The 14,024-nt window shown below is 43.8% G+C and overlaps 1 protein-coding gene across 1 annotated transcript in view; it reads right to left on the bottom strand.

Annotated features, from left to right (window-relative positions):
- Positions 1 to 508: 508 nt before the first annotated feature.
- The window catches only part of LOC103676362 (spermatogenesis-associated protein 31D1-like), a 45,423-nt gene continuing 31,907 nt past the window's right edge, over positions 509 to 14,024 (bottom strand). Inside the window, exons 3-5 of the mRNA XM_008705524.2 lie at positions 5,648 to 5,693; positions 5,012 to 5,069; positions 509 to 4,738 (exon numbers count right to left, since the gene is read on the bottom strand). Coding sequence (XP_008703746.2) covers positions 556 to 4,738; positions 5,012 to 5,069; positions 5,648 to 5,693 — 4,287 coding nt within the window. The 3' untranslated portion in view covers positions 509 to 555. The remainder of the gene's footprint in view (positions 4,739 to 5,011; positions 5,070 to 5,647; positions 5,694 to 14,024) is intronic.

The raw sequence follows: 14,024 nt of genomic DNA on the forward strand, positions 1-14,024 counted from the left end.
AGCGGAGGAGCCCGATGTGGGGCTCGAGCCCACAATGCCGGGATCACGCCCTGAGCCGAAGGCAGACGCTTAACCGCTGTGCCACCCAGGCGCCCCTGATCACTGACTTCTAAATAATGATTAAGCTACCTTATTAAGCTACCGTATTAAGCTACTGTAAACACAATAACAGTAAAGAAAAAACAGTGGCTTAATCATTATTTTCTGAAAACTATACCTGATCTTCCTCCTCAGATATAGAAGACTTGCTCTAAAGGGTACAAAACATTCCATGAGGAGTAAGCTGTGAGCTACTATACATTTTCAGTAAGGGGCAGGAGAGAGAGCCCATCTCCTCAACTTTCATCTCTGAAGTGGCCCGCCAAAGCCCCCAAAAGCCCATGATATCTATTTCTCAAGAGCTCAGGAGATTGGTCACCTTTTAGAAGCCAAAGGAAGCAATCAGTAACAGCTGAACTGAGTTGCCCTAAACCCATGCCCCCAGTACAGTACACAGAACAGACATTACTATTAGAGAAACATTTATTGGAGAGAATCAATATTCTTCACAAGGGATTATTTTGGAGTGGGAAATATCCCCTCCTGGAAATTCTGGAGAAGGGTTTTCTGTCTAAATAGTTGAGACAGCTCTCTGAACGCAGTGCCTTCAGCAGTGGTAAGAGTGACCCGAGGCCCCTGGCCAGCCTGATGCCTGCAGGTGGTGTTTGGGTGGGGCGCAGGCTCCCTGTGGGCCATGGATAGGGGGTACTTCTGATGCAGTAGCTGGTCCTTAAATGCCACAGCTTTCTGGGGCATATACTGGTCTCTGATCTGTCTGATGCTTCCAGTATGGCCTTGGCCAGCACAGACAACTTCTTGGTGGCAGGACTTGGTATTTGTCCCCCTATATGAGGGAGCCCTGTAGTTGAGGGGATACCCCTGGACAGGCTGTGCCTGGGCCCACACTTGTGCTTTCTGCTGAGTTTTCCCAAACTTGACTGGGGAGGGAATGGGCTGTCGAGGGCAGGTGCTATCTATTGCATGCCGACACCTCATTTTCTCCTCTAGGAACTTTCCAACGTCTGGCGTAATTTTCTGAGCTTTGGTCGTCCCAGTAAAGGCAGTTCGACCTTTAAGTAGGCCTCTGCTTTCCACAGATGATAGGGGGCTTCCCTTTTCCTGGAAGTTTTCTTGCTTTTTGCATTTTATCCCAGGATTAAGCCATTGCAAAAAATGCTTCATTTTTTTTCTGAAAAGGCTTTCAGAAGGAGGCTGACCCATCTGTGATAGGGTCTGGGAAGGCTTGCTTTCCAGCTTTTCCTTCAATACCACATCCCGAGCTGGGAACCTCTTCTTCAGTGCCACATCCTCAGTAGGGTGGAAACTGTTTCTTCTAAGTTGGGATGTACCCAATCCTGCATCCCCTCCACCAAGCTCTTTTGCCTTGGAGGCCCGAGGGCTCATGGTCATTACAGCTGGTGGGAGATTGTTCTGGCACTTCCTTAAGACATGCCTAGAGACCCAAGGCTCCTGCTGTTGTTCCCTCTTAATTCCTGTGTCCTCTGAATGGACATGCAGCACTTGGGAAGCTCCCATGTCCCCAGTGGAGACACCCTGGGCATGAGTCAGTGAGGTCTTATAAGTCAAAGTATCTGCAGCAGGGGGCAAGCCAGTGCATTGGGCTTGTGCCTGGCTATGCTTTCTGTTCTCCAGTTTCAGCTTTAACTCATGCAACAGTTGTTCTTTAAGGGTTGATGATTCAGGATCTTGGGGAATTGATATGTTTGGTGGGGGGGGGTTAATGGGGACAGTAGTTTTGACTTTATTCTCATTCACCTTTACAATTTGGGAGCTTCCTGGCTTGCTGGTTGTCAAGATATTAAACTGTGACTGGTGAGCATCAAGTTCCTTGGCCCTGAATATCTCCCTGGACACTGTGGGCACAACAGCAGGTTCTAGATTCTTCATCTTTTTGCCTTGTTGCATTCCTCCTCTACCGCTGGAATTTGCACTCTTATCCTTTGGCTCCTGTCTGGCCCCAGCTTGCCTTGCAGGCAGCTTTGGGGGCCATCTGTTGCCTACGGTGTCATGTTTGACAGGTGTACAAGTCTGTCTGCCATCCTTAATTTTCTGAACATCCTCTGCAAACTCTTGGTTAATATCAGAGGGTGATTGCCTCGGAATTCTCTGTTCTTCCTTGCCCACAGTTGAGGTGGCAGGGAGAGGACGATCCAGGATGGGGGCTGAATTCGCTGTTGCTTCTTTGTCTCCATGGAGATATTTAGAGCTTCCTCTAAGGGAGTTGAAGCTCCCAGGTTTAGAATTTACCTCAGAAATCAGGTTGGTTGAGGAGGAAAAGCTAGAACGGGATGTGGCCTCTATCGATTTAAAGAGCTCTATGGATTCAAGGACCCTGGGGGGAAGTCCCCATGTCATCCTCTTACGAAACCTTTCAATATGGGCTTCCAGCATCTGTTGTGCACTAGATTCAACAAAGGGAAGCTCCTGGAAGGTATTCAGGGAGTAGTCCTCAACCACTGATGGTGACAAACTTTTCTGTTTTACTTCAGTGTGGGATTTCTCAGAAAGAAGCAATGCCTGCTTCATCCTATGCCATGAATTATGCACAGTCCCAGGGAGCCGACCCTCACTGATTTCTTCTAACTTTTTGCTCAGATGTTTTTTCAGAGCATTTTCAAGTTGTCTCTGACCTGCAGTCTCCACAGACACTGTTAAGTTTTTGTCATTGTTGTCCTTCTCCAGGCCATTGTTGTCCTTCTCCAGGTCATTGTTGTCCTTCTCCGGGTCATTTTTGTCCTTCTGGTCATCGTCCTTCTCCAGGTCATCATCCTCTAGCTGAACGATGTCTGAGCCCCCCTCATAGATGCTTTCAGATGTGCTCAATTTACTCTGACTCTTAGAGATCCATGTGCGTCCACGATAGTGCTGTGACTCAGGTATCTCTGAAAAAATACTTGGACGCGTCATCAGTGATAGAGACTCATAGATCCTGCGGGGCATGCCCCACCGGTGTTGGATGAGCCTCTTTCGAAGGTGACGCTCTAGTTTTGTCCGAAGCTCATCACTGAGAGGAAACTGACCAGGAGGGATACAGATTGCAACATGGGCCTGGGAGGCCCTACGGTTAAGAGAAGGGTTAGGAGCTGAAGGACAAAAGTCCTCCTGGGATCTTTGGACAACAGTGGGTAAACCCCACATACTTTCCTGTTCCTTCTGCAACACATTCCATTCCAGATGTTCCATTTCAGTTGACATGAGAGACTCTGATTCATTCTGAGGTCTGTGATAACACACTCCACAGATCTTAATCTGGGGTAGAGGACAAGATGGCAGGATTGGGAGTGGGGATTGAAGGTGGGCCTGGGGCTGGACCTGAGGGATAGGTGGGGGCTGGGATTGGGGCTGGGTTTGAGTCAGGAGTTGAGGCTGGTTCTCAGGCAAGGATAGAGGAAGAGGATGGGGAACTACTGGGGATTCCTGCTCTGTGGAGGCATTTGAGATTCTGTTGAAAATAAAGATGGAGGAACAATCATCTGAGACATGGGCGGCAGAGAACAAGGACTCACTATGAAGAGTTGGGAGACCCCAGAAGAGCTGGATAGGGGTTTGCTGTAAATGGCCCTCCTCCAAAGTTGTAGGATATGGGGGCTGCTGATGCATATGCAGCTCCTTTGATTGGTCTTTGCTGCTCCTGAAAGGAAGGGAGGCTGCCAAGTCATGTTTATCAGCAGTTGTTTGTTTTGGAAAAGAACCCTTTTTCATTTCCTGCCACATCAGGACGTCACTCCTCTTTTGGACTTGTTTCTCTAGAAGTGCCAGGCCATCAGGGCTGAGAAGTGAGAGGTTACCAGGCTCTACAAAGTTGGCTGCAGGGTCTCCCCTGGAAGAAGCCTCTGAAGAATGGAGGGCCAGAAACTCTTGATGGAAATCACATGGAGCCAAGGTTGAAGGGAAGAAGCCTTTGGCATGAGTTTGCCACCCAGGGAAGTCTAAAATTGACAATCTGGAGTGGTCGGTGCCTGTGATTTTTGGGACAGAAGTAGACAACCCACTAGGGCTATCTGGAGATGAGCTCTCTGAAACAGGCTTTGTTGAGATGGAAATTGATTTAGATTTAGTCACAGTTAAACTGCAGTCTGGTGGTGGTGAAGCAGACACGGTTGGTGGTGCATGATCACAAGCAACGGTCTCAGTGTGATTCACTGGCTGGGACAAGTCCGGTAAGGGGTTGATATCTTGGGAAAGGGTAGGGTCCAGAGAGAAGATGGTATTTAGAGACAAAGTGGCCTCTGTTTGGACAACAGGATCCGCTGTCTGAGCATCTAATGGTGGGAGAGGAGGAAAGGCAAGGGGCTGGGGTGGGAAATGGTCCACAGGGGATTTGGAATCCAAGCAAGTAAGAGGCTCTGGTGGCAAAGAATCACCCGGTGGTGAGGGTGGAAAAAAGTTAGCCACGGGGATCACTGGGTTAGGTGAGAAGTTGGAGGCAGGTGGTGGGGAAAGCTCAGGCAGAGAAGTTGATATTAGGTCTCCTGGAGGGACTGCTGAGGAGTCAGGGGAGAGAGTGAACGATGAGGAAGTCACAGGAGCTGTGGTAGCCAAGGGAGGAGCATCTTGCAGGGCCTCCGGGAACAGCAGCCGATTGATCTCAGCAGTTGTGCTATTACATACCTCACAGGAGGAGTCTGGACATAACAGTTGACGAAAGTGGATGGTATCATGATGCCGGCCTAGGGGGCTGCAGGAGACAGGAGGTACAAAGCTATAGCCAGGAGTGGAACAAGGGGAGGAAGACATGCTGGCCTGGCAAGGGAGGGGCCGCCTGAAGCCTGCTGCCCCTTCACAATGCCCCACCATTATGACTTCACAAGGTACTCAGTAGCCTTCACCCCAGTTCCTGTTCCTATGGCTACCCCCTCCCATGACTATGGCAGGCTGCATTGAATCCCTACAAATGCATAAAACGTGCTCTAAGAGGGATCAGGATAGAAGGAGAAAGACTGGTCACCACCTTAAAACAGAGATCAGCTTCCGGGTCTCCTCCACTTCTCTCTGGTAGCATCTGTAGTCTAGGAAACCAGGAGAATGTGTTATATGTAGTGAAAATAGAAACAGGTGTTAATGCAAGAGTCCCCTTATGGAACATACATGAGATATTAGACTCCGAAAGCCCCAATAATCAACAGATGAGGTCAAATGGTCAACGATGTGAACCTGATTAGTATTCTTGCTTCATGTATAAAGTACTTTCATGTAAATTATCTCATGTGATTCTCAGACCACCTCTGTGAAGCACAGAGGTCAGTGGTTACCTCAGGGAAGAATCCCTGATATTATGATGTCACAAGTCTTTCACAAAGTCAGGAGACAGAAGTTCTGACTCTTGACATCTCACATGGCCATCTATTGGGCAACACCCATTGCCCAGGCCCAACACTGCTTCATGCTCAGGGATGGGCAAAGCAGGGAATCTGAGAAGGGTTTTACGCTCTGCCTTTCCATGAGCCTCTCCTCTGAGGCCTCTGTTTTCTAAGAGGGGGACTGTATCTAGTAGCTGGCATCCTCAGAGATCAAGGCCCTGGGCCCTCATGGAAAGGACAAGAAGGGTCACCCTTGGAGAGCTCAGGTGAAATAGGCAGAACCTTACCTTTCAGAGTCCCACCTTTCCTCCTCCTCTTGGCTCTGCCCTGACGCTGGAACAAAAACAAATGATGGGTTGAGATTAATCTCACTCTTCTCTCAGAAATGGAAACATTCTTTATCCAAGAATAGGAGAACTTTAATTAATAGAACTTTGTGTTCCTTGCTTTTATCAATTTTTAAGGTTATAAAATGTCAATATTTATTTTGAAAAACTCAAAGGAGGATTTTTTTCTGTGAAGTCCACACGATATTCTCAGTCAGAAGTCCTTTGTTCAGTGAGGACATAGAAATTGAACCCTGATGGTCACATCTGTGCTCCGTCAGGTAGGAACCTGTATCTTACGACATACCTCAGACCCCAGTGTCTTCTCAGAGACTCAACACAGTTCTCCTGATCAGCCCCACACAAAAGAAGGCTTGAGTGATGCCGTGACATGATCAAGTCCTGGGAAACTTCGTTCTCTTACAGATTCCCTACTCGCTAAATAACCCAATCCAGGACTACAAAATACCTGTGTTTGGGATTTTACTGAAGACCCACCACCATACCCAGATAAGACTGAGTTTCAAGTAGAAACCTTAGTCCGTCCTTAATCCTTATCCCTGCCAGACCATTTCTTCTAGAGGAGCAAATGTCTCTTAAGATTTCCATTTTAGGTGTTTCTCTGACCCTACCAAACTCATTTTAAAATTTGGGATTAGGGGTGCCTGGGTTGCTCAGTTGGTTAAGTGTCTGCCTTCAGCTCAGGTCATGATTCCAGGGTTTTGGGTTCCAACCCCACATTAGATTCCCTGCTTAGCTCTCCCTCTGCCCCTCTCCCCTACTTGTGCTCTCTTGCTTTCTCTTAAGTAAAATATTTTAAATAAATTAATAAAATTTGGGATTAGAAATGGAAACCATAATCTATGTTGAGGGCTCCCCCAGGATTCCTTACCTTTTGGGTGGGTTTGGTTTTCCAAGTTGGAAATGGAATTCCCATCAGGTAGCACAGGAAGAGGAGGAGCAATCCCAACCCACACAGGAAGGTGAAGTTGGGGTCAATCTTCAAGCATGTCGAGTCAAAGCTCAGACATGGTTCAGTAAGAGTATTCAGAAATGAGAGAACATTCAAGTCTTTGAACTCCATTGTCTGAATCGCAAAGCTGCTCGTAGGCAACTGAGCTCTTAGCGCTGAGATGCTGAATATATACCCTCCCCAGGCTTACATCACAGAGTACTGAAGAGTCACAAAGGATTTCTGAGTGGCAGGGGTAACAATTGAAGAGGGTGTGTCCACAGCCCCTCTCCCATCCACTAGCCCAGAAGACCCCCTCCACCACTCCCAGGTCCTTCAGGTCTCTCTGTCCTGCTCTGCCATCCTATTTTCCTACACCTTTCTGTCATATCATATATGCTTACCTTAATGAAATGTTCTGCTTGTTCCACCTATAACCCGTATATTACCTGGGTCCCCCTTTACTGTCTGGAGACCTTGACTTGGGTCTTACCAATTCCACTGTCTTGAAAGTCTGCAAAAGTACCTGGAATTTTTGCTTATACCCTGACATTTACACTCAGGATCACATATGTCCTCAAATCCATCTTTCCTATAGAATGTATTTGCTTGGGGCACCTGGGTGGCTCAGTTGGTTAACTGCCTTCAGCTCAGGTCATGATCCCAGGGTCCTGGTATTGAGCCCCACATTGGGCTCCTCAGGGAGCCTGCTTCTCCCTTCCCCTCTGCCTGCAGCTCCCCTGCTTGTGCTCTCTATCAAATAAAGTCTTACCAAAAAAAAAAAAAAAAGTTTTTGCCTTTAGATGAGCCCAGATATAGACCTTAAAGTTCTTTCACACTTTGGTTTTGTTCATGTTGCATAGCACATTTTAGTTTTTGTTTTATTCAGCTGTTAGTATCTTCAGAGAGGCTGACTCAATTAAAATCAATAATGCATTATTCAATATTCCCAAAACTAAAATCAGTATAAAATAAATGTAAATAATTAAACCTTCAAACGGTCTTGGGGGTAAGTCTGTAGGACTTACTTTCCTGAAGTTAGTGAAGCTAAACTGCATAAAAGGTTTGGGGACATGCCACACACACACACACTCTTTGAAAAAACAATCCAGTATTTTTCAAATTGAAGAATTAAAGTGTTTTCTCCTTTTATTTCAATCTTTCATAAGATCTTGACCCTAGTTTTTACTCTACCTAAAATATAGATCGTCTGTGTTCTGTACATTAATTCCCTAATAGGTATACAAATCCTTTCTCAGTGAGTTGTGGCGCTGTAACAGAAATACCATAGACTGGGTGGTTTAAACAACACATATTTTTCATAGTTCTGGAGGATGGGAAGTCCAAGATCAAAGCACAGGAAAATATGTGTCTGTTGAGAACTACTTCCTGGTTCACAAGCAGGTATATCTCCCTACAACCTTATGTGGCAGAAAGAGTGGGTGAGAAGTTTCTGGGGTCTCTTTTCTAAGGGTACTAATCTCATTTCTGAGGGCTCCACCATCATGAGCTAATCACCTCCCAAAGCCCCCATCTCCTAATACCATCACATTGGGATTAGGGTTTCAACATAGGAATTTGGGGAGGAACAGAAACATACAGTTCATAAACTCCACAAAGGCAAGGATAGGTATCAGTATGCTAAGCTATTGATCCCCTCAGTCCTCTGGTGGCAAGGTGAGACCCAGGAGTGTCACAGCCTTATTGCAGAATGTAGTCTTTGGTTTTTTTTGCAATGAAATGATAGTTTATTAAGAAACTCATTGTAGGGGCGCCTGGGTGGCACAGTGGTTAAGCGTCTGCCTTCGGCTCAGGGCGTGATCCTGGCGATCTGGGATCGAGCCCCACATCAGGCTCTTCCCCTATGAGCCTGCTTCTTCCTCTCCCACTCCCCCTGCTTGTGTTCCCTCTCTCGCTGGCTGTCTCTATCTCTGTCGAATAAATAAATAAAATCTTAAAAAAAAAAAAACTCATTGTAGTATAAATATTTTATTACACTAAATTATATGTGTGATGTACATATACAGACATTTATAAATCATAAATCTACTTATTTTTCACCTTGTGAACACATATGTATAATTGTTACTCAGCTTATGGTACTTATATCATAATTATAATTGTTATAATTGTTACTCAGACAGCTTTGTAATAGAGGTTCAAGTCCTAAATTGTGATGCCACCAGCTTTGTTTTTTTTCAACATTCCTCTGGCTATTAGGGGCCTTTTCTAGTTCCATACAAATTTCAGGATTATTTGTTCTAGCTCTGTGAAAAATGTTAATGGTGTTTTGATAGATATTTCATTGAATGTATAGATTGCATAGACATTTTAACATTTATTTCATAGAATGTCTAGGTTGCATAGACATTTTAACAATATTTGTTCTTCCAATCCATGAGCACGGAATGTTTTTCCATTTCTTTGTGTCTTCTTCAATTTCTTTCATGAGTATTCTATAGTTTTCTGAATACAGATCCTTTGCCTATTTGGTTAGATTTATTCCTAGGTATCTTATGTTTTTTGGTGCAATTGTAAATGGGATTACATTAATTACATCCTTAATTTCTCTTTCTTCTGCCTCGTTGGTGTATAGAAATACAATGATTTCTCTATACTGATTTTATATCCTGACACTTTCCTGGTTTCCTGTATGAGTTCTAGCAGTTTTGGGGTGGAGTCTTTTGGGTTTTTCATGTAAAGTATCATGTCATCTTCAAAGAGTGAGATTTTGACTTCTTCTTTGCAGATTCAGATGCCTTTATTTCTTTTTGTTGTCTGATTGCTGAGGCTAGGAGTTCTAATACTATGGAACAGCAGTAGTGATAGTGGAAATCCCTGCCGTGTTCCTGACCTTAGGGGAAAAGCTCTTAGTTTTTCCCCATTGAGAATGATAGCCTGGCTTTTATGATATTGAGGTATGTACCCTCTATCCCTGCACCGTGAAGAGTTTTATTCAACAAAAGATGTTGTACCTTGTCAAATGCTTTTTCTGCATCTATTGAGAGGATCATATGGTTCTTGTCCTTTCTTTTATTAAAAATATAGTGCATCACATTGATGTGTGGATGTTGAACCACCCTTGCAGCCCAGGAATAAATCCCACTTGGTCGTGGTGAATAATCCTTTTAATGTACTGTTGGATCCTGTTGGCTAGTATTTCGGTGAGGATTTTTGCATCCATTTTCATCAGGGATTTTGTCTGTAATTCTCCTTTTTGGTGGAGTTTTTATGTGGTTTTGGGATCAAGGTAATGCTGGCCTCATAGAAAGAGTTCAGAAGTTTTCCTTCCATTTCTGTATTTTGAATCAGCTTCAGAAGAGTAGGTATTAATTCGTCTTAAATGTTTGGTAGAGTTCCCTTCAGAAGCCATCCAGCCCTGCGCTGTTTGTTGGGAGATTTTTGATTATTACTTCAATTTCCTTGCTGGTTATGGGTCTGTTTAGGTTTTCTATTTCTTCCTGGTTCAGTTTTAGTAGTTTATACATCTCTAGGAATGCATCCATTTCTTCCAGATTGTCTAATTTTTAGGCGTATAGTTGCTCATAATATGTTCTTGTAATTAGTTGTATTTCTTTGGTGTTGGTTGTGATCCCTCCTCTTTCATTCATGGTTTTATTTATTTAGGTTCCTTCTCCTCTCTTTTTGATAAGCCTGGCCAGGAGTTTATCAATCTTATTAATTCTTTCAAAGAACCAGCTCCTAGTTTCATTGATCTGTTCTATTGTTCTTTTGGTTTCTATTTCATTGATTTCTGCTCTGACCTTTATTATTTCTCTTCTCCTGCTGGGTTTAGGCCTTATTTGCTGTTCTCCCATTCCTTTAGGTGTAAGGTTAGGTTGTATATTTGAAGCCTTTCTTGTTTCTTGAGAAAGGCTTGTATTGCTATATGCTTCCCTCTTAGGACCACCTTTGCTGCATCCCAAAGGTTTTGAACAGTTGTGTTTTCACTTTCATTTGTTTCCATGAATTTGTTTAGCTCTTCTTTAATTTCATGGTTGACCCATTCATTCTTTAATAGGATGCTCTTTAGCCTCCATGTGTTTGAGTTCTTTCCAAATTTCCTCTTGTGATTGAGTTCCAGTTTCAAAGGATTGTGGTCTAAAAATATGCAGGGAATGACCCCAAACTTTTGGTACCGGTTGATACCTGATTTTGTGACCTAGGATGTGATCTATTTTGGAGCATGTTCCATGTGCACTCAAGAAAATGTGTATTCTGTAGCTTTGGGAGGGAATGTTCTGAATATTTCTGTGACATCCATCTGATCCAGAGTGTCATTTAAAGCCCTTATTTCCTTGTTGATCTTTTGCTAGATGATCTGTCCATTTCAGTGAGGGGGGGTGTTAAAGTCTCCTACTACTGGTGTATTATTGTCAGTGTGTTTCTTTGATTTTGTTATTAATTGGCTCATATAATTGGCTCCTCCCATTTTGGGGTATATTTACAAATGCTGTATCTTCTTGTTGGACAGACCCTTTAAGTATGATATAGTGTCCTTCTTCATCTCTTATTATAGTCTTTGGTTTAAAATCTAATTTGTCTGATATAAGGATTGACACCCCAGCTTTCTTTTGATATCCATTAGCATGCTAAATGGTTTTCCACCCCCTCACTTTAAATCTGGAGGTCTCTTTGGGTCTATAACAAGGCTCTTGCAGATAGCATATTGATGGGTCTTGCCTTTTTTATCCAATCTGATATGCTGTGTCTTTTGATTGGGGCATTTAGCCCATTTACATTCAGGGTAACTACTGAGATAGATGAATTTAGTGCCATTGTATTGCCTGTAAGGTGACTGTTACTGTATATGGTCTCTGTTCCTTTCTGGTCTATGTTACTTTTGGGCTCTCTCTTTGCTTAGAGGACCGACCCCTTTCAATATTTTTTGTAGGGTTGGCTTGGTGATTGCAAATTCTTTTGGTTTCTATTTGTCCTGGAAGCTTTTTATCTGTCCTTCTGTTTTCAATGACAGTCTAGGTGGATAAAGTATTCTTGGGTGCATATTTTTCTCCTTTAGTACCCTGACTATATCATGCCAGTCCTTTCTGGCTGGCCAGGTGTCTGTGGATAAGTGTGCTGCCAATCTAATGTTTCTACTGTTGTAGGTTATAGATCTCTTGTCCTGAGCTGATTTCAGGATTTTCTCTGTCTCTGAGAAATAGTAGTAAATAGTAAAACTATTAGATGTCGGGGTGTTGACCTATTTTTATTGATTTGGAGGGGGGGGGGTTCTCTGTGCCTCTTGGACTTGGATGCCTGTTTCCTTCCCCAGGTTAGGGACGTTCTCTGCTATAATTTGCTCCAATATACCTTCTGCCCCTCTCTCTCTTTCCTCTTCTTCTGGGATCCCAATTATTTTTATATTGTTTAATATTGTTTCACTTTATGCTACCACTTATCTCCTGAATTCTCCCCTCATGATTCAGTACTTGTTTATCTCTTTTTCTTAGCTTCTTTATTCTCTATTATTTTGTCTTCTATATCACTAATTCTCTCTTCTGCCTCATTTATCCTAGCAATTAGAACCTCCATTTTTTATTGCATCTCATTAATATTCTTTTTTATTTCAACTTGGTTAGATTTTAGTTCTTTTATTTCTCCAGAAAGGGATTTTCTAGTGTCTCCTATGCTTTTTTCAAGCCCACCTAGTATCTTTATCATCCTTATTCTGAACTCTGTCCTGACATCTTAACATCTTACTTATGTCCATATTGATCAGGTGCCTGGCAATAAGTACTGCCTCTTGTTCTCTTTTTTGAGGCGAGTTTTTCCATCTTGTCATTCTGTCCAGCAAAGAACAGATGAATGAGAGAACAAAATACTAAAATGGCAACAACAACCACAGGGAAATACATACTAAACAAATCAGAAGAGACCCAACACCTGGGTAAAACAAAAAAGAAAAAAGAAAAGACAAAAAGAGAAAAAAGAAAAAAAAGAAGAATGTGATCAGTTGGGTGAATAGACAAGAGCCATACACTAGATTTTGGGTATATTTTGGTCTGTTAGGAGAAACTGCATCCCAAAATTTTAAAGAAAGAAAACTTATACAAAAAATAAGGTTAAATACAATGAAGGGATAGAATATGAGTATAAAAATGAAAATTAAAAATGATTTTAAAAAAGGAATTGATGAGAAGTTGGTTGAAAAAGGAAACAATTCAATTAAAAAAGAAAAAATAAAGAAAAAAAATTTTTTTTAAATAAAGTTGAAAGACTAAAGAATCTTGGGGGAAAAAGCCATGAATTCTATGTGCTGTGCTCCCCTAGAGCTGGGGTTTTGCAGTTCTTATTCATTGGTAAACTTGGTCTTGGCTGGATGTTCTTGCTGATCTTCCAGCAGAGGGGCCTGCTGCAGTGATTCTCAAGTGTCTTTGCCCCGGTGGGATTGCACCTCCTTTGCCAGGGGCCAAGCTAAGTCATCTGCTCAGGTTTGCTCTCTGCAGTTTTTGTTCCCTGAAGGCTTTTGGTACAGCTTTAGAGAGTGAGAATGAAAATGGTGGCCTCCCAATCTCTGGCCCCAGAGGAACTGAGAGCTCGGGGCCCCACTCCTCAGTGCGCCCTCAGAGAAAAGCAGTCACTCACTCCTGTCTCCCTGGTCCACTCTTGTGCTCACAGGCCTGTGACCGAGCGTTTCTATCTCTGGCACATGGTCCTGTCTGGAGTCTCCAAATCCAACAGATTCCTGTGGTGCGCTCCCACACCGCTCCTCCTGGGAGAGGAAGGGGAGTCTCCCTGGTTCTGCTGATTGGGCCCCGGCTCCAAGACCACGGTTTATGGCCACCCTGAGCTGAGAGCCCACTCCTCGGCTCACTCTGTGCTGCCGGCTTCCCTGCTCCAATACCTGGGAGCTCTGCCGCACTCAGGCACCCCTGGTCTTTCTGTAACCCTGAGGGTCCTGAGACCACACTGTCCCAGCGAGGGTTCCACCCCCCACTTAGTCACTAGAGCAATGTCCCTCAGCGGAGCAGGCTTCTAAAAGGTCTGATTTTGTGCTCCTCGGCTCTAGCACTTGCTGGTAGCTGACTGACGGAGACTCCCAACCCCATGGTCTATCTTCCCACCTCAGATTCACCTCTCTGCACATCATACCTTGCAGAAAGTGGTCGCTTTTCTGTTCATAGAGTTGCTGCTATTCTTTTCCTCATTCTCCAGTTGAGTTGGTAGGTGTTTAGAATGGTTTGATAGCTCTCTAGCTGAATTCCTGGGGCCAGACGAGATTTAAGTCTCCTACTCCTCCGCCATCTTGGACTCCTCTCTGCAGAATGTAGTCTTGGAGAGGCTCACCTGATTGCCCTTGTGGGCTTGTATATCTTTATCTAAGAGTGCCTTGCCATGGAAAAGTGTTTAGAAGCTCCACCCTATATAATCATCCCCACATAT

This window comes from Ursus maritimus, unplaced genomic scaffold (assembly GCF_017311325.1).
Source record: "Ursus maritimus isolate PB19 unplaced genomic scaffold, ASM1731132v1 scaffold_34, whole genome shotgun sequence".
In the NCBI taxonomy this organism is placed as follows: domain Eukaryota; kingdom Metazoa; phylum Chordata; class Mammalia; order Carnivora; family Ursidae; genus Ursus; species Ursus maritimus.